This window comes from Denticeps clupeoides, chromosome 7 (assembly GCF_900700375.1).
Source record: "Denticeps clupeoides chromosome 7, fDenClu1.1, whole genome shotgun sequence".
In the NCBI taxonomy this organism is placed as follows: Eukaryota; Metazoa; Chordata; class Actinopteri; order Clupeiformes; family Denticipitidae; genus Denticeps; species Denticeps clupeoides.
This window is the reverse complement of record NC_041713.1, coordinates 18,377,530-18,395,664: the sequence shown is the minus strand read 5'-3', so window position 1 is coordinate 18,395,664 and position 18,135 is coordinate 18,377,530. Positions and strand designations below refer to the sequence as shown.

Sequence of the window (18,135 nt, the reverse complement as noted above, 5' to 3'; positions counted from 1 at the left end):
TCACAACGTGGCCTAGACCAGAAACCGCACCAGTGTTGCTTCTTCTCATGGAAGTTCACTCTGACGCAGCAGCGTTATGGGGTGGGAGACCATGAGTTGCTAGTGGTCGCGTGAGCACTCAAGGAGTGGCGACACTGGTTGCAAAGCTGTGACACCCCCTTTCTGGTCTGGACCGACCATAAAAATGTCATCACCATCAAGTCTGCTAAACAACTCAATCCCTGTCAGACGAGGTGGGCCATCTTTTTCGAACTGTTCTGGTTCCTGGAATCAGAAATCAGATGCCCTGTCCCGGCAGCACGCTCCAGACTCTGAACCCGAACCAATCCTCCGTCTCACCCGAACCAATCCACCCTCTCTGGTGGTCCCTGGAGAGTAAGGTCCGGGCTGCCCCAGACGTCTCTGGCCATCCAGGACGCCAATGGACCATCTCGTTCATTCGCCGGGATGAACAGGTCTACGTGGATGCCTGTGACGTCTGTGCCCGGGCCACGATTCCCAACACTCCTCACGTTGGTCCCTTGCATCCTCTTCCAATTCCTTGTTGTCCCTGGACCCACCTCGCCTTGAACTTCATCACCGGTCTCCCCAAAGCCAACGGATCGACCACCATCCTGACCATAGTGGATCACTCCTACCCGGCCTGCTTTCCTCTGCCACAACTGCTGACCTTGTGCTCCAGCACGTCGTCTGCCTTCATGGGTTCCCACAGCACATTGTCTCCGATTGGGGACCCCAATTTGTCTCAGCTGTGTGGAAGGCATTCTGACGGCTCAGCAGTCTCTCCCTCTACCACCCTCAGACCAACGTCCAGGTGGAGAGAACCAACCAACAGGATGATACCTGCGGTTCTTCGCTTCATTTACATTTACATTTACGGCATTTATCAGACGCCCTTATCCAGAGCGACTTTCGATCAGTAGTTACAGGGACAGTCCCCCCCTGGAGCAACTTAGGGTTAAGTGTCTTGCTCAGGGACACAATGGTAGTAAGTAGGATTTGAACCTGGGTCTTCTGGTTCATAGGCGAGTGTGTTACCCACTAGGCTACTAGGCTACTATCACCCTATCACCCAGCTTCAGACAATCAACGCACCCGGCCCAGTTACCTCAGCGCAGTTGGCCCTTGTCGCATCAACCCTGCGCTTCCGAGTGGGACAGAGAGCGTGGCTGAGAATGTGGACAGAGAGCGTCCACTCAAGTCTCCAGACTGAGTCACACAAACTGTCCCCTTGGTACATTTGGAATCCTTAGCTGGCTGAATCCCCTCACCTAGCATCTTCAACTACCACCCAATATCCGTGCACATCCAGTGTTCCATGTCAACACGCTGAAACCTTTCATTACGTCATCCCTCCATCCACCGGTTCCGGATCACTGGGCCGGCTGATGTGTTCATAGAGCCAGAGTCGCTTCATCCTAGACCCCTTCTTGGTGACTGAGTACCGACAGCGTACGATTCCACTCCGGGGCCGTCGGGGGGGCAGGGTCTCTAGATGTTGGGGTAAAAAAAAAAAAGTCTGCTGACATGTCCCACGTCTGACCAGGAGGCGGAGGTAGATGGCCACGTTCATATTCTCTCACGGGTTTGTCATATGATTCAGCGTGGTAAGGTATTTCTGAGTTGCTGCAGTGTTCGGTTCAGTACCCTTTCGATTACTTGCATTTGAAACCTGGTTATTCGTCCTTAATAAAATCGACATTCTTCACAGATGCATTGAAAGCATCCGTAAAAACTGCTTTATAATGAAGGATGGAAACCCAAAATCAGCAAACAGCATACACGCATATTTTCAGTTTTACATTATAAAATAATATTTTAAAATTTTACAATCCCAATTGCTTTGTCATTAGTATCATGTCTACATTATGTATGTCTACAGTGACTCCGTTCTTACAGCTGTCCCTCCCAGATGCGAGGGCGGAGTGACTTGAGGCGTTTATAAGGGACTCCCGCATGTTTCAGAAGATCACAAGTCCAAGACTCTTGGAAAGCGCAGCAGCCGCCAGAATGGTTGAGTGGACCGAGTTCGAGCGCAGCACCATCCAGAGCATCTTCTCCAAACTCGACTACGATGTCGCGGGTGGCAAAGCTCTGGCCAGGTAATAAATGAGACTTGTTCTCCTTGCAGTTCAGCAGTGGGGGGTTCAGGCTTCACTCACCCGCTCGTTCTCCTGACAGGTGTCTGGTTGTGTATCCCTGGACTCAGCGCTACTTTGGCAGCTTCGGAAACTTGTACAATGCCACCGCCATCATGGGCAACCCCAAGGTCGCCGCCCACGGCAAGGTGGTGCTTCAAGGGCTGGACAGGGCCGTGAAGAACATGGACAACATCAAGGCCACCTACGCGGAGCTGAGCGTGCTGCACTCCGAGAAGCTCCACGTGGATCCCGACAACTTCAAGGTGCGTCTTCTGTCTCCAACCTTCACTACATGTATGCAGTCGTGTGTGTGTGTGGTGGAACAGTCTTGTGACGTGATGTCTCTGCTTGACCCGCAGCTGCTGGCCGACTGCCTCACCATCGTCGTCGCTGCCCAGATGGGAGCTGCGTTCACTGCAGAGGTCCAGGCCGCGTTCCAGAAGTTCCTCGCCGTGGCCGTGTCCTCCCTCTGCAGGCAGTACCACTAGAGAGCCATGCCCGACTGTCACTCTCTGTCACTCATGTGTATTTGTAACTTAAAGCAAATAAATGGCCCAGGTCTAAAGGCAAAACTGTCGTTTTGTGTCGGTATTTTGATCAATGTTTACTTGGTGATTTGACCTCGGCAATTTTATCATGGTATTTTTAAATGATTTATCATAAAATGGTCAAAAACATCATTCCTCCAGAGTTTCACTTTCAAACAAACGAATACTGTTAACGCAACCACGGAATAAACAGAATAAACCATCCTCTCAAACTTCTTTTAATTTGCGCCACACGTCTGTTCAACCTTTAATCGGAGACAGCTCGTCGTCATCGTTCATATGATAAAATATCATAATTAATCATAATCTCGTGTCGAGCAAAGCTCATGTCGCCACAGCGGAATAACTGGTCTGGTGTTACACCGGATGCCTTTTCCCGTTTACCCGGGCTTGGGACCGGCACCAACAACAAAGGAACAATAAATAGCAAATTATAGTAATTATAGAGTAAATTGTATTATACATGCAAGCAATTAGTATTATATTGTAATAATTAATGTTCCCCCATCTCACAATTGCAACACGTGACAACAATTTATGCATATGCTTTTATTTGGTTTTTAAAAAAAAATTTAAAACAAGTTTTTAACAAAGACAATAAAAAGTTAGTTCAGTTAGGTTAATTTGAGCGTTGTCTTATATGTACATTAAAAAACTATTTCAGATCTGTGCAAATTCGCCAAAAGCAAAAATGTAGGGGACAATGTAAGTTATTGTCAACAAACCCCATTAATTCACAAACGTCCACAAATAAAATGTTTTTATTTAATATTCAAAATAATAATGAAAATGACTTATTGTTTTTTTTTTTTCATTGTTTTTCGATCCCCGGGCATCCGATATAAAACAAATTTGTACGGAGAACTTCAGTTGGAGAACGCAGATGACAAATATGACTTCAGCCAGATTTGAAAAATAAAAAAAAATGAAAATAATTTCTACAAATTAGTCAACATTTATGTATTCACTTAAAAGGATGGTCTGAAACCCACAAGCAACAATTTCGATTTTGAAATTGTGTTACTGTCATACGTTACTTACATGTAAATACCTCTAAGATTTATGTGAAGGTTCATTTTTCTTGAACAATTTAAACTCTTTTTGTGGGTCTAACGGGGTTTAACAATTTATTTCAAATGGTCAAATATATATTTTTGTCAGCAGGCACAATGTTCTTACAAAGAATAAACGAGACAAAAAATAATTGCGTTTGATCTAAATTCTGCTTTATTATTGATCACAGAAACATAACAGACTGCAGGCCCATCTGAGCACATTTATCTGTATTTCTCGGACAGAGCCAGAGCCAGGGCGCTCAGGAACTTGTCCATGGCCACGTGGACCTCGGGAGTGAAGTCCTCGGGGAACTGAGTGGCCAAAACCACCAGGAGGTTGTGGGACAGAATCTGAGGAGGAGAAAGTAGATCGTCAGGATTACTGCTTGCATATAAACTCGTATATATATGTCACACAATGAAATATTGTTGCTGCTGGGAGATGAACTGACCTTGAAGTTGGCGGGATCCACACGCAGAGTGAAGGCGTGCAGCTCGCTGAGGGTCAGCAGGCCACCGGTCAGGTCATCGATTTTGGCCACAGCCTCCGCAACACCGCCCATCACGGTCTTGCCGTGCTTCCTGACCGGGGCAGACCCGGGGCTCAGGTCCTTCCAGTGGGAGAAGTAAGTCTTGGTCTGAGGGTAGACCACCAGCATCCTGTCCAGATTCACACGAGACTCCGGGTTAAAGGCGCGCATTCAGACCCTCCCAGTAAACATGAGGATAAAATCCACTCACCTGGACAGAGCATCGCTGCCGATGTCATCAGCCTTGGTAGCAGCTTTCGCCCAGAAGGCCTTGACCGCCGCCTTGTCTTTAGCTGAGAGACTCATGATGATGCCGATTTCCTCAAGTTGCTCGTCTGGAGTAACTTGCAAGAAGGCGACTGGTCTTCTTATAGTGGAACTCTGGTTGGACACACCCAAGACCCTCCCCCTCAGCCCGACAACAGCCTTATCCTTATAATTAATCACTTTTTATTAATTAAGGCGGTACTTTTTTATCACTATTATTACTGGTATTTTATTTCACATTTAAATATTGCGTAATTATAAAAAACATTTTACATCTGTTGTTTATAGACATTTAAATTTGCATTTGTTGTTTAAATGTCAAATGTACTTTGAATATTTATGCAAAATAATTATATTATTAAACATTAAAACTCTGCTGTGTATTCTTTATTTATAGTCGAAAAAACTTGAAAGAATAAACTTAATCACTCATTTTTATTACAAGCTATTTTACATTTGATTGATTTTCACTTAAAATGTGCATATTCACAAATATTACGAGGCCTGAAGCATAATATTTTTTAAAAAAGTGTATTTTGTCCATGGCCAATATTTAAAGATGAAATGTACCTAGAAGAATGACACAAATTACTAAACATATAAAGTATAACATACAATACTTTTTTTTTTTTAAATGTGAGATAAAAAAGTGAATAAATAAAAGAGGGGGTACAAGCAGACAGCAAACAGAACAAACCAGCAAGTTAATGTTATGTTCTCAGTTTAGAATGAATTGTAATGTGTGTTTTTTACTCTAATGTGAATCCATACTGATTCCTCTTACAAGCAGATCTAACAGACAATGCAGTCTGTCTAAAACTAATATGATATATAGACTTAAACTGACTGCAAGTTTGCTTTGTATAATAAGTAATACGTGTTTAATAATATAATCTAGATATATACACATTCATATTCATATTATTAATAATATAATATATACATATGTTCATTTTGCCAGTCTTTCCCAATTTCAACACATTTTGTCAAAAATAATTATCTGCAACATCTGTTGAAATGCAGATGTGGCCGAGTCTAAAAAGATGCAATATTATAAATATTATTTATGTAAATTATATAAATTATACAATTTAAAACTGACTTGCTCAAAAACTTATTTGGCACTGAGCACAGCAAGATACTTAAACATTTACATGAAACGTTTTCTTTTTCTTATATTAATACAAAATTAACCTTTCATAGACTACGTAACCATACAGGAATGTGTTACACTTGTGTTCGTCCAAACAATAACTTGGAGAGTTTATTGGGTTTGAATGAGTTTTGTAGGTGATATGTTGCTAATGAAGACATTTGAAAATAACAACGTTATTATTGCTTGTTCACTTCAGGCGTGGCCCTAGCAGGAAACCCAAAGTGACGAGATAACCACTATCTCAGAAAATCTTGGCCAACCGCCCTCCAGATGTGAGGGTGGAGTGACTCGAGGCGTTTATAAGGGTCTCCTGCATGTCTCAGAAGATCACGATTCCCAAGGCTCTCCATCAGACTCTTGGAAACCTCAGCAGCCGCCAGAATGGTTGAGTGGACCGAGTTCGAGCGCAACACCATCCAGAGCGTCTTCTCCAGCCTCGACTACGATGTCGCAGGTGGCAAAGCTCTGGCCAGGTAATAAATGAGACTTGTTCTCCTTGCAGTTCAGCAGTGGGGGGTTCAGGCTTCACTCACCCACTTGTTCTCCTGACAGGTGTCTGGTTGTGTATCCCTGGACTCAGCGCTACTTCGGCAGCTTCGGAAACTTGTACAACGCCGCCGCCATCAAGAGCAACCCCATGGTCGCCGCCCACGGCAAGGTGGTGCTTCAAGGGCTGGACAGGGCCGTGAAGAACATGGACAACATCAAGGCCACCTACGCGGAGCTGAGCGTGCTGCACTCCGAGAAGCTGCACGTGGATCCCGACAACTTCAAGGTGCGTCTTCTGTCTCCAACCTTCACTACATGTATGCAGTCGTGTGTGTGTGGGGTGGAACAGTCTTGTGACGTGATGTCTCTGCTTGACCCGCAGCTGCTGGCCGACTGCCTCACCATCGTCGTCGCTGCCCAGTTGGGAGCTGCGTTCACTGCAGATGTGCAGGCCGCGATCCAGAAGTTCCTCGCCGTGGCCGTGTCCTCCCTCTGCAGGCAGTACCACTAGAGAGCCGCGCCCGACTGTCACTCTCTGTCACTCTCTGTGAAGCCAGCTGTGTTTGTCACTTAAAGAAAATAAAGTTTTGGCAAATATGACAAAGTGCTCGTCTTTTTGCTATTTTTCTTAAAAACTAAGACTTTATTGCAGGGCCGGAGTGGGACTAATTTTCAGCCCTGCCGTTTCATGCCTCAGACCACTTAGATCACGACCGAATATTATTAAAATCATGTGATTAAAACCTTACATTTCAAGACCGCAATAGCGCTGTTTCCTAAAGCCTTGTAATTCAGAGTATTTTTCTAAAATATTTCCAATTCAGTGCAAGTAATTGTCTGTACAACACATCCTTTTCAACAATATCAGAATCGTTATTCTGTTCAAATAAGTGTTCACAGTCATTATATTAATTCTAATATGAGTAATCCTTCCTGCACCTCAGTTAGTGAGTTCTGTATTCGACAGACAGACACTGGATTTTCTCTAACTCATTAAACAAAAACTGTCTGTGAAGTGCCTGTGAACTTATACACATATTCATTTCTCAATTTCAATTAATCCTGAATAATACGGCTGCTTTTCCACTCACCGAATGTATGCAATGTTTCAAAATCAAACTCCTAACCTGAACCATATTATCTACGTTTTTACAAGTGTCACCGTGCATGATGTACATGAATTTACACATGTAGCTTGACTCAAGCTGAAAGTCACTGTGTTAGTGTGTATTAAATCATTTTCTTGTCTTTCCATTTGGAAGTCATACCGTCGCGAGCACCTTAAATTGGAAGCAATTTAACAATTTATCAGCAGCAGCAGTTGAAAATCCAGCATGTATGTGTGTGTGTGTGTGTGTGTGTGTGACTTTATGAATGGCGAGATTTGTAGGTTTTTGTAATGAGTAAGAGAAAATTCTGAAAAAAATTGGGAATTGTCCCAGTCCTCCCAATTAGCCACTCTGGCCCAGCTATATTGTTTATTTAATGCAATCCATATAATAATATGTAAACTCTCTAATCGCATTTCAATTCTGTTAGTAAATTTTTCCCATAATGCATGTCTAGTTTTTTTCAGTATTTGATTATTTGAAACAGCAAAATTGTAGCAGTGTTTTCCAAAGCAGAACCTTTGTACAAACAGACATTTACCATGTCACCAAACAATCAATCATATCTGTTTAATGTAGTTTCCATAATATATTAAATTAAAGCTGGACCCATTTATTCACAGAAAGGACGGTGGGTGAACATATTAATTAGAATGAGATTATAAAAAAAAAACTAATATAAGCTGAGCAACACATATCCTATATCACCAATGAGCAATTAAAGATAAAAAATATATATAATATAATATCATTTTCATTTACACTTTTCTAAAAAACAGCCTTTGAATTCATCTGCTTGTTATTTCTTGTCAAGTAGAAATTGAACAGCAGATGTAACAGTCAGTAGTTTATAAGTGGAGTTAGCTTTTGTTGAATCCTTACTCAATTCTCCAAGATATTAACAGACCACAATCAAAAGGCTACCTAATTAAGTAGTAAACTCAATATAGTTTAACAGTCTGTTTCACCCACAGCATCTTCAGGTTTAGAAGCAGGGTGATTAGGACCCTTCAAAAAAAAAAAAAGGGTGTGGGGGGGGGGGGGGGGGGTCTTATGTGTTCATCCATGCGTGTTACTATCATGACATCCACAGGACCGACCAATGAGCAGGGGCCCTATTTTTCACCACTCGACTCGATGGCCACATAATGGTCAAGGCAATGATCATGTCTATCTAACGATCCATTCTGCCAATGTTTTAACTGTCCTTTGGTGATATCAGTGTCTTGAGAGCTCTGACTACTTGTGGGAAGAAGCTCTTGCAGTGTCTGGAGGTTACAGTTCTGATGCTGTGGAACCTTCACAATGTTGCACGGCTCTCTAGTGGTACTGCCTGCAGAGGGAGGACACGGCCATGGCGTGGAACTTCTGGATTGTGGCCTGCACACCTGCAGTGAACACAGGTCCCAACTGGGCAGCAAAAGTGCAGTTCCTGTACCAGACAGTTTTGAAGCAGCAGTGAACCCTTACGAAACAAACGTATATTGCTATATACTAGAATTTATATTACAATACATTGGTAAATATATTTCAATATATGAGAAATATTCTTATATATTTGATTTGCAATGCCTTTTTCAATATATAATCTCATTTAATGTAGGACATTTTTCAGTATATATGTCATGATCCGGTCCGAAAGGGTCCAGGATCCAGACCGGAGTTTCACTGTTGTCCTGTGTAATGTTCCCTAATCGTTTTCACCTGTGTCAAATGTATAAAGCTGCCCTGTTCGTTTCTGTTTGCCGTCAGGTCTTTGATGTTATGTTCCATGTTCACGAGTGTCATTGGATGACTCCCCTGTCCTGTGCTTCACCATTAAACCCCGGTTTTGTGATGTCGCGCAATTGTGTCCTTCCATTATTGGTCATCTTATCACCTCCTTGTCATCACTTCTGTTCACCTGCCTCGTCATGCCAACATGGTTGTGACAATATATAATACTATATTAAATGGTATAACTATGTATTTATTTGGAATATGAAAATGACAATAATTACAATATTTTTATCTAATTCTGTATCAAACTGCGAGACGGGCCAGTATACGACCCCTTCCACCAGCTTATCCCCGTGTCACTGTCTTCCTCCTCGCTGGCCTCACACCACTGGGAGTGACGTGGGTCTCCATGGACTCCGTGACGAACCTGGACTGGCGCGATGGCCGAAGCCATCTCGGCAACGACCGCCCAACATGCTTCTTTGTCATTCTCGTCGTAGTCCATGTCTCCCTCGTACTCCCAGGATCCTGGCTCTGCCCCCTGAGGAGGTCCCGGAGAGCCCAGAGAGAGAGCCAGATGACCCTCTCTTCTGTATGTTCTGTTGTTGTGTGCGCATGGTTTATGTGTCTGTATGTCGCCCCCACTACCAGCAGTGGAGCCGAACCCCAGGGAGGAGGTTCCTGACCCGACTGTGCTGGTCAAGGATGAGGTGGTCGAGTCGGGAGGGGTGCTCCCTCAAAGAATCAGGAACCCCCTGAGGGGAGGGTAGGTGGGGAAGTGACGAAGGGGGTCCTCTTGTAGCCGGTACAGAGGGCGGGCCAGGCATTGCCTTGTGTCCGTCTCTAGAGGGGCGGTGTGCCATAGAGCCCTGTGGTAGGCATGAGGACCCAGCTGGGACAGGCAGGAAGAGGGTCTGCTTGTTCCAACGGACGCAGAAGGGGCTTGCCGGATGGTCTGGCCAAAACCCCCACCTTGGCACCAGAGACGAGCAGCGAAAGGGGGTGCACGTGCCCAGAAGGCATTAGCCAGGGGCGCCGTAAATGGTCGCCAGAGGTTACGGACCACCTTCCTGCGCAGTGCAGGGAGAGAAGCTGGCTGCTCTGCCAGCAGGGATGTGCAGCGCATGGGGCTGCATGTGCCCAGAAGGCACCAGACAGGGGTGCTGTATATGGTTGCCGGAGGCTCAGGGGACCACCTCCCTGCGCTGTGTCAAAGGGTACATGCGGAGACAAGGCCCGCATATACCCAGAATGGTCGGCCCTGATTTATTTGTGCAGGTTGGAAGGTCCGGGGCCGCCATGTGGGACCACGCTGGGGAGCCAGCCTGAGGGACCGGGGCCGCCATGCCAGACCACACCCGGGAGCCAGCCTGAGAGACCGGGGCCGCCATGCCGGACTAGGCCGGGGAGCCAGCCTGAGGGACCGGGCCTCCAGGTTTCCCTCCCCCGTCAGCCCGCCGTCGTGACAATTTCCTCCATTGACCAATCCATTGTTGAGGATTATAGAAACCAATTACTATTGTAGAACTTAGATCGGCACTGATTTCTCAACAAAGCAGAAAATGTCCTGGACCTGACGGATTTTCTTGTGAATTTTATAGAAACTTCTGGGATATACTGGCCCCATTATTACTAAACATGTATAATGAATCTTTTTACTCTGGCTGCCTTCCTCTAACCCTTTCATAACCAATCTCACTCCTTTGGAAAAAGGGCAAATCCCTTGTGTTGTACGTACTACCGCCCAATCAGCTTGTTGAATGGTGATTTTAAAACTGTTATCAAAATTGTTGGCTTTAAGACTAGAATTTACCCTCCGAGCATTATCTCTGCAGACCAGACAGGATTTATCCGAAATAGACACTCATTCTCTAACCTTAGATGTCTGCTTAATACAATTTATAATGCTTCAGATCCCAAAGCACAGGAGGACCTCATATACACTTTAACACTCAGGTTTAACACTCAGATAACTGGATTGTTATTGTGACAAGCCGTCGCCGCGGGGTCAGGAAAGAAGAAGTCAGCTCCATCATGAGGGTTTCAGAAGAACACTTTTCATTGCACAGAAGCCAGTAGGCGGCACCAACAGCCAATACCTACTCCTTTGGCTTCCACATAACAGAGTGGCAGGGAGGTCCTCTAGTCCAACAGGTGGCAGGGAGGTCCCTGCCGTGGCTCTGTGAGTCGTATGCTCGTTTTTGCTTCAGCATAGCTGCCCCCTGGTGTTGTCGCGCCAACTCATACACCACACTCATCCGCTGTCACAGCTGTAACAGGTACTCAGACCCAGCAGCGGCGGGCCACCTCAGGCTCTGTTGGCGACCCGAAGATTAGGTCCATTGGTGGTCTAAATTCCCACTTAATCATCAGTGCAGCCAGTGTACAGACCTGTATGCCCATATCACCAGGGGCAAATGTGTGTCCCAGTCCCTCTGGAGCTGTGCGGTGAGGATAGCTAGCTGATCACTGTGGAGTTTTGGTGCACCAAACCGGCAAAAGAACTCTTCCACTAACTCTTTCACCGTGGTGGTCGCACTCTGATCCGGAATCATCTACACTTCTGGCCACATGGTAAAATAATCCATGGCAACCATGTTCTTGGCTCTGCTTCAGGCGGGTGTGATCCAGCACTTCAAGCACATCACAGTCATCCACCGCATTACCTGCCGCAACAGTGGCCTCCCCCATTTCTCGCTCTGCTGCACGTGTGCAAAAACAACACTGCCAAGGTTCACAGGTGCGGCGGGAGAGTGCATCTTACCCGGCCGGTGCTGGATATCAAAATCATACTTCTGGAGGTGTCACGTTCCTAAGTCTAGGGGTCTCAGAAATGCAACAATGGTGTGGAGAGGAGGAGGTCTACTGTTACGCACTCCAGTTAACAAAGTGTACGAACAGTGCTTTTATTCACAGTGAGCTAACAGGTACAATAAACAGCGGACTCAGGACAGCTAATAAACATCAAAACAACCTAAAGGAAGGGATGTGATAACAATATGGATTTCAAAACGTGCACAAGTCAACAAAAAGGGCACATAACAGGCTAACAGCTAACAGGCTAACAACAAAGGGATCTATCACACATGAGATCCCCAACGGAGCTCCATGGACCCTGGGGACCTCCCGAAAGCGTAAGGGCCTAGCAGACCCTGGGGACCTCTCGAACACCATCCAAAGTCTCTTTATATAGGTGGAGGTGACCAATGGCAGATGGTAGGTGGAGCTGGAAGGCTTCAACTCCTCCTATGAAGTCAACCTAAAAGAGGCAGAATGCAAAAAACACAGCCAGACACACAGAACACGTGGGAGCATATGTTCAGGGATGTAACGCCCCCACCACCAAATATCAACCCTTCGGTTTATCCAAAAGTGCCCAAGGTAAAGCATTGCCCCTCAAATACAATATCTGCACTGTTCAACGAATCTCACATCAAAAATTACGAAGATCCAAAAACAAGCAGTCGACAAATTTGTATACTCAAAACCAAAAATGGTGGTGGTTGTATAATAGGGCAAGACTTAAGCAAACTATGGTCCAATTAAATATTTCCCCCACTTCCACAGAAATACGAAATGTCAGTGATTGGAAAAATAATAGGGCGAACTGGGCACTCCACACTGCTCTGGGGACTAATACCCTAAGAGACAGTAGGCCCACAAACAGACGCACTGCCATACAACAGTCGTCCTAGACTGTTGTGGGAGCTTTACACAAAAGCACACTCAGTGCTTACATTGGTACTTAGTTACGTTCCATTCCAACCTCCTGCTCCAACTTTCTGAGCTCAAGCTCACGCTGACACTCCAGGTGGCAAAAGCTGAAGCTCCTGCACCATCTTGCAAGCCTGTAGTTACGGTATTCGCATTATGGACAAACTCTCGCTGAATCAAGCCACTCACGCTTCTCCAATGAGCACTCACAGATTTTTACATCCGCATCAGAGTCACTCGCCAGATCGGTAGAAATGCTTGACGAGAGCGCATCAGCAGGCAGGGCTGTGAAAAACGTTCCTCTTAACAAACACGCTCCACAACTGAAACAGAGTATCCTTCCGCCGAAGAACCTCACTACTGAGAGTGAGCCAACACCACACAGCAATTCAAACAGTCTTTTAAACACTGTGCCAAACGAATGCAGAAGGAGCACTAATGAATGTCCACAAAAATTATACAACACTGCGTATACAACATATCAACTGCCCCACACAAACTTGTACTCCAAAAAACAAAAAGCTGAATACTAACAACCACCCAAGCCTACACAAACTCCTCTCCAGTGAACGTATACCTGAGGCCACAAACACAGCAGCAAAATTGTAAATCCGGTCCTAAACATGCCTAACACAAGCTACCTTAACCTACCTGCTCTTTGGAGGGTACCGATTGGAGGCAACTTTGAATGCTGAACGTCACCCCGGAAGACTCAAGCTGAGGCTGTTCGTGTGATGAACAGGGCACATAACAGGCTAACAGCTAACAGGCTAACAACAAAGGGATCTATCACACAAAGCAACAAGACACACGAATGAGATCCCCAATGGAGCTCCACGCAGATCTCTGTGGACCCTGGGGACCTCCCAAAAGCGTAAGGGCCTAGCAGACCCTGGGGACCTCTCGAACACCATCCAAAGTCTCTTTATATAGGTGGAGGTGACCAATGGCAGATGGTAGGTGGAGCTGGAAGGCTTCAACTTCTCCTATGAAGTCAACCTAAAAGAGACAGGATGCAAAAAACACAGCCAGACACACAGAACACGTGGGAGCATACGTTCAGGGATGTAACAGAGGGCTTCTAACCATCAAGCGAGTTGTCCCTCCGGGCAGCGGAACCCCAGGAGCCATGTGAGTGAGGCGTTGTCTGTCCTCAACCGGAACCGACAGTTGTACAGGTACGTCCGGAAATGACAACGGGCCTGCACCACTGAGGGCAGCTCACGCTGCGTGACGCAATAGTTCTGTTTGGGTCTACTGAGAGTCTTGCTGTAGTATGCGACTACTCGCTCATCTTGCTCCGTCGCCTGTGACAGTATGGCATCCACGCCATCATTGCTGGCATCGGTGCATGAATGCCCGCTGGGGGTCGGGGTACACACGGTCAGGAGTTGTCCTACTTTTCCACAAGGACTGCGGGCACCGACCACGGGCTGTTCAATGGTTGTCCAGCTGCTGCCATCTTGCAAAATTATTTCCCATTATTATTTCCGGTGAGAATTACCCTCTTTATAGCTTACCCTTTAAAATTGCCCATCATGACTTTACATATAGTGGTGTCTGTGTCACCACTACATTTGAGGATCTTTTAAAAGCCAATTTTGTTTCCTTGCTGTCTAAGGTTCGTGAACGGTGGTCCATTCTTAATCTGTCTATAACTGCATGTTTTAATAAGGTGTAAATTCTACCAAATTCAATGCATACCAATATTTGTGCCTCAGTAATTTTTTCAGAAAGTTGACTCTGTGATCTTGGAGTTTATCTGGAATAAGAAGTATCCGAAACTGCACAGACAGTACTTACAAGAAACGAAACCAAGAAAAAGACCAAGAAAACTTACTACGTTTTAGGTTTTATTATTGGGCATCTAATATTAGGATCCTCAAAAACTGGCTTCAGTTTGAAGCATCAGATGCTCAAATGAATTGGTTGGCAATAGAAGCAAATTGTCACATCTGCGAGCTGAAGGGGGAAGGAAGCACAGAGGCGGGACTTTCTGGGAACAGTGATTTATTAATAACAGAAACCAAAATGGTCCAAGGGCTGAAAACAGGGGAAATAAAAGGGGAGAACTAAAAACAAACCCGCAGGCGTGTGGTGATTGCCAGGACTGAAACAACAGGGTCCCTCTAACCTGCACACAAAAATCAGGTCCGACCCTTCAAGGCCCTGTCTCCACAAGTCCCCTTTGATGCTTCCTGTGTCCCTCACAGGGAGACGGTCCCGGACCCTCTAGCAACTGTTTACTGCACCCCCAGTTGGTGCCTTCTGCTGGCAGTGTGACCAGCTCCCCTCCCTGAAAGATGATCGCGGATGGCCGCGATGAGCGGAGCCCATCCTGACCCTGACTACCCACCAACTCATGTCATACTTGCTTTTGTCGTCTGTGTCTCCCTTGTCATTGTACTCCCGGAAGTCATGTGGGTTGGCCACCCTGCTTATCCCCTTGAGCCAGGGTGCGATTACCTCCCATGGCTAGTACTCCAGCCATTCCAGCTGGAGCTGGCCAATATCCCCAACAGAAGAACACTTCCACCTTTTTTGCGGATCACCCAGGGGTTGATGCCATTACACGTCGCCTTTTACCGCGACTCGACACCCGAATCACCGAGAAGTAACCACTCAAACAGTACGTGGGGGTTGTACCCCGGTCCTGGTGCATCTCGCTGCGGAAACTGCTCGGAGATCCTCCAGCGCTCCCCGCTGGCGCCAGCACTCACCACGACTGGATGGGTTCTTCCTTGTGTTCCTCAGCTTTTTTCCTCAGCGCTTTTGGTTGGTTGTGGGAGTGATCGTAGGCTGTGTTTTTTTTGTGTGTGTGTGTGTGGGTGTATATGTATATACAGTTTGAGCTGTTTTCTTTTGTAACCTCTTGAGAATTTTGTTATTGTTCAGGCTCTAATTCCAATAAAAAAAAAAAAGAAATATTCACACTGATGACGATCTCAACAGAGGATCCATTGATTTACAGTGGGGTGGGGACAGTCAGTTTCTTCCTTGAAGTTGATTACCATCTCTTCTTGTTAGCATTGAGAGCCAGGTTATTTCTTTGGCACATCCACCAGATGTTTTATCTCCTCTCTGCACGCAAACTCAACGTTGTTGGTGATGAGCCCCACTACTGTTGTGTCATCTGCAAACTTGATGATGCGATTCAAATTGTACTGTGCAGCATAGTCGTGTGTCAGCAGAGTTAACAGCAGTGGGCTGAGCACATATCCCTGTGGGGAACCTGTGCTTAGTTTGAGGACCTTGAGGTGTTTTTTTTTTGACATGTCAGCACACTGCTGACAGCCATGTGGACCTTCTATGCAGCTTCATGATATCTATAGACACAGACTGAGGCCTGTCTGTTACGAAGTCCAAGATCCAACTGCAGAGTGGAGAGCTTATTCGCAGCAAGTCCAACTTCCTTTCCAGCTTCTGAAGGATGACAGTTTTGAATGCTGAGCTGAAGTCAATAAAAAGCATTCTGGCAAAAGTGTCTTTTTTTGTCTAGGTAGGAGAGTGATGTGTGGATGGCAGATGAAATGGCATTGTCTGTGGAGCGGTTTGGGTGATAACCAAACTGAAGTAGGTCCAGAATCTGTGGGAGTTGGGTCTTCAGTACCAGCCTCTAAAAGCACTTCATAATGATGGATGTGAGCGCTATGGGCTGGTAATCATTGAGGCAGGACACAGTTGACTTCTTTGGCACTGGGACAATTATGTGGTTTTGAGGCATGCAGGTACCATGGCTAAACTAAACAGTGAAGTGTTGAAGAAATCTGTGAAGATGTCTGCAAGCTGATCAGCACTCTCCCATAGCACCCAACCAGGTATGCTGTCTGTTCCTGCGGGTTCACTCTTCAGAATACCTGGTCATTGGGAGAAGGGGTTGTCTTCCTTAATGGCTCCCTGATCTCTGCTTCAAAGCATTCAAAGAAGTTCACCTTGCAGGGAGGGGTTGTTGCTGCAGGCCTGGTGTGCTGGCTTGTAGCCTTTCATGGTCTGAATCTCTTGTCAAATGTGCCGTGTGTCCTATAACATTAAGTGACTGTTAAGTTCTCTGCATAAGCTGGCTTTGCCTCCTTAGTGGCCCTTGGGATATGTTGGCTGTAATCGAGGTTGATGGGCTTGGTAGGTCTAGGGAGCGGATACAATGTCAGAGAAGGCATGGGAGTCATAGTCGTGAGTGAAAGAAAATTGGTTGGCAACATCAAGGGCACACAAGAATTGTAATCAGATCAAAAGGTAGTCAGCATGAAGCAGTATCTATGCAGGTAAGACTATAGCAGATGTGAGATCAGTATCAGTTTGTGTCTGTCTTCACTCGTCTCCAGCATTTTATGCCGGCTGGCCTGGGTGCAGTGTCCTTCCAGTTCGACAGGGTCAGGGTTGAACCTGTGCCCTCTGGTGGCCCGGCGGACGGGTGACTGGTGTGACAGGACCCCCCCTCTCTATGCCTGGCACTGGACAAGTGGGTGTCATAGACTGATGGGCATTGTGGGACTCCTGGAGGAGGGTCGGGTCCTAGATGTCTGAGCAGGGATGGAACATAAGGGTGTGTCTCCTTTGCCAGTCAACATGTCTCTTCATGGCTCCAATGTGTTCAGGGCATGGTGGACCATGGCTCAGGTGCAATGGAGCTGGTGGAAGCATAGGTTAACTCCAAAGGCAGCAGGAGTGGGGAACCACAGGGGGGTTTGACCGGTGGAGGCCTTGAAGGGGGAGAGGCCCATGGCCGATGACACATGCTGGTTATGGGGGAGCTCTGCAAGGAGGAGATGCTTGGACCAGGAAGTGGGTCAGCTCAAACATCTGAGGTATTTCTCCAATTTCTGGTTGATCAGCTTGTTCTGGCCATTGGATGCAGGATGGAATCCGGAGGTCAGTGACTGAATGAGGTGTATCATGTGTAATGAACTCTTCTCCAACTTGGTAGTAGCCTAGTGGGTAACACACTTGCCTATGAACCAGAAGACCCAGGTTCAAATCCCACTTACTACCATTGTGTCCCTGAGCAAGACACATAACCCTAAGTTGCTCCAGGGGGACTGTCCCTGTAACTACTGATTGTAAGTCGCTCTGGATAAGGACGTCTGATAAATGTAAATGTAAACTTGACAGAGAGTCTGTTGTCCAGGAGCATTGTAGCACAAAACAGACAAGGCGGATGTGGGTTGGGTGGTCAGGCTTGGACATAGTTTGGGGAGTATTGCTTGGCTTGAACGGCTGGTCAGAGACTTCATAATTTCTTCATTACTGGACACACTCGACCCACAACAGTTTGGTTACCGTCCCAACCAATCCACAGATGACGCCATCTCATATCGAGATATGTCAGATGGCCTACCTGGAGGAGGTTGGAAAAGGGCCGTCAGCGTCTCTACCACCTCAGATGCCTGAGAGACTTCAGACTGCCCTC

The 18,135-nt window shown here is 46.2% G+C and overlaps 3 protein-coding genes across 3 annotated transcripts; 2 read left to right on the top strand and 1 right to left on the bottom strand.

Annotated features, from left to right (window-relative positions):
- Positions 1–1,968: 1,968 nt before the first annotated feature.
- Positions 1,969–2,629, top strand: LOC114793364 (hemoglobin subunit beta-2-like). The gene is made up of 3 exons (XM_028985056.1): positions 1,969–2,102; positions 2,182–2,404; positions 2,501–2,629. Exons 1-3 carry the CDS (start codon positions 2,011–2,013, stop codon positions 2,627–2,629), a joined length of 444 nt encoding a protein of 147 aa, XP_028840889.1. The 5' UTR covers positions 1,969–2,010.
- A 1,337-nt stretch (positions 2,630–3,966) lies between these two features.
- On the bottom strand, positions 3,967–4,744 carry LOC114793359 (hemoglobin embryonic subunit alpha-like). Its single transcript, XM_028985050.1, has 3 exons — positions 4,486–4,744; positions 4,197–4,404; positions 3,967–4,095 (listed from the first exon to the last, which is right to left on the bottom strand). Exons 1-3 carry the CDS (start codon positions 4,578–4,580, stop codon positions 3,967–3,969), a joined length of 432 nt encoding a protein of 143 aa, XP_028840883.1. The 5' UTR covers positions 4,581–4,744.
- Positions 4,745–6,063: 1,319 nt separating this feature from the next.
- LOC114793366 (hemoglobin subunit beta-2-like) lies at positions 6,064–6,697 on the top strand. The gene is made up of 3 exons (XM_028985058.1): positions 6,064–6,170; positions 6,250–6,472; positions 6,569–6,697. The coding sequence occupies exons 1-3, from the start codon at positions 6,079–6,081 to the stop codon at positions 6,695–6,697; spliced, it is 444 nt and encodes a 147-aa protein (XP_028840891.1). The 5' UTR covers positions 6,064–6,078.
- The last annotated feature ends 11,438 nt before the right edge of the window (positions 6,698–18,135 follow it).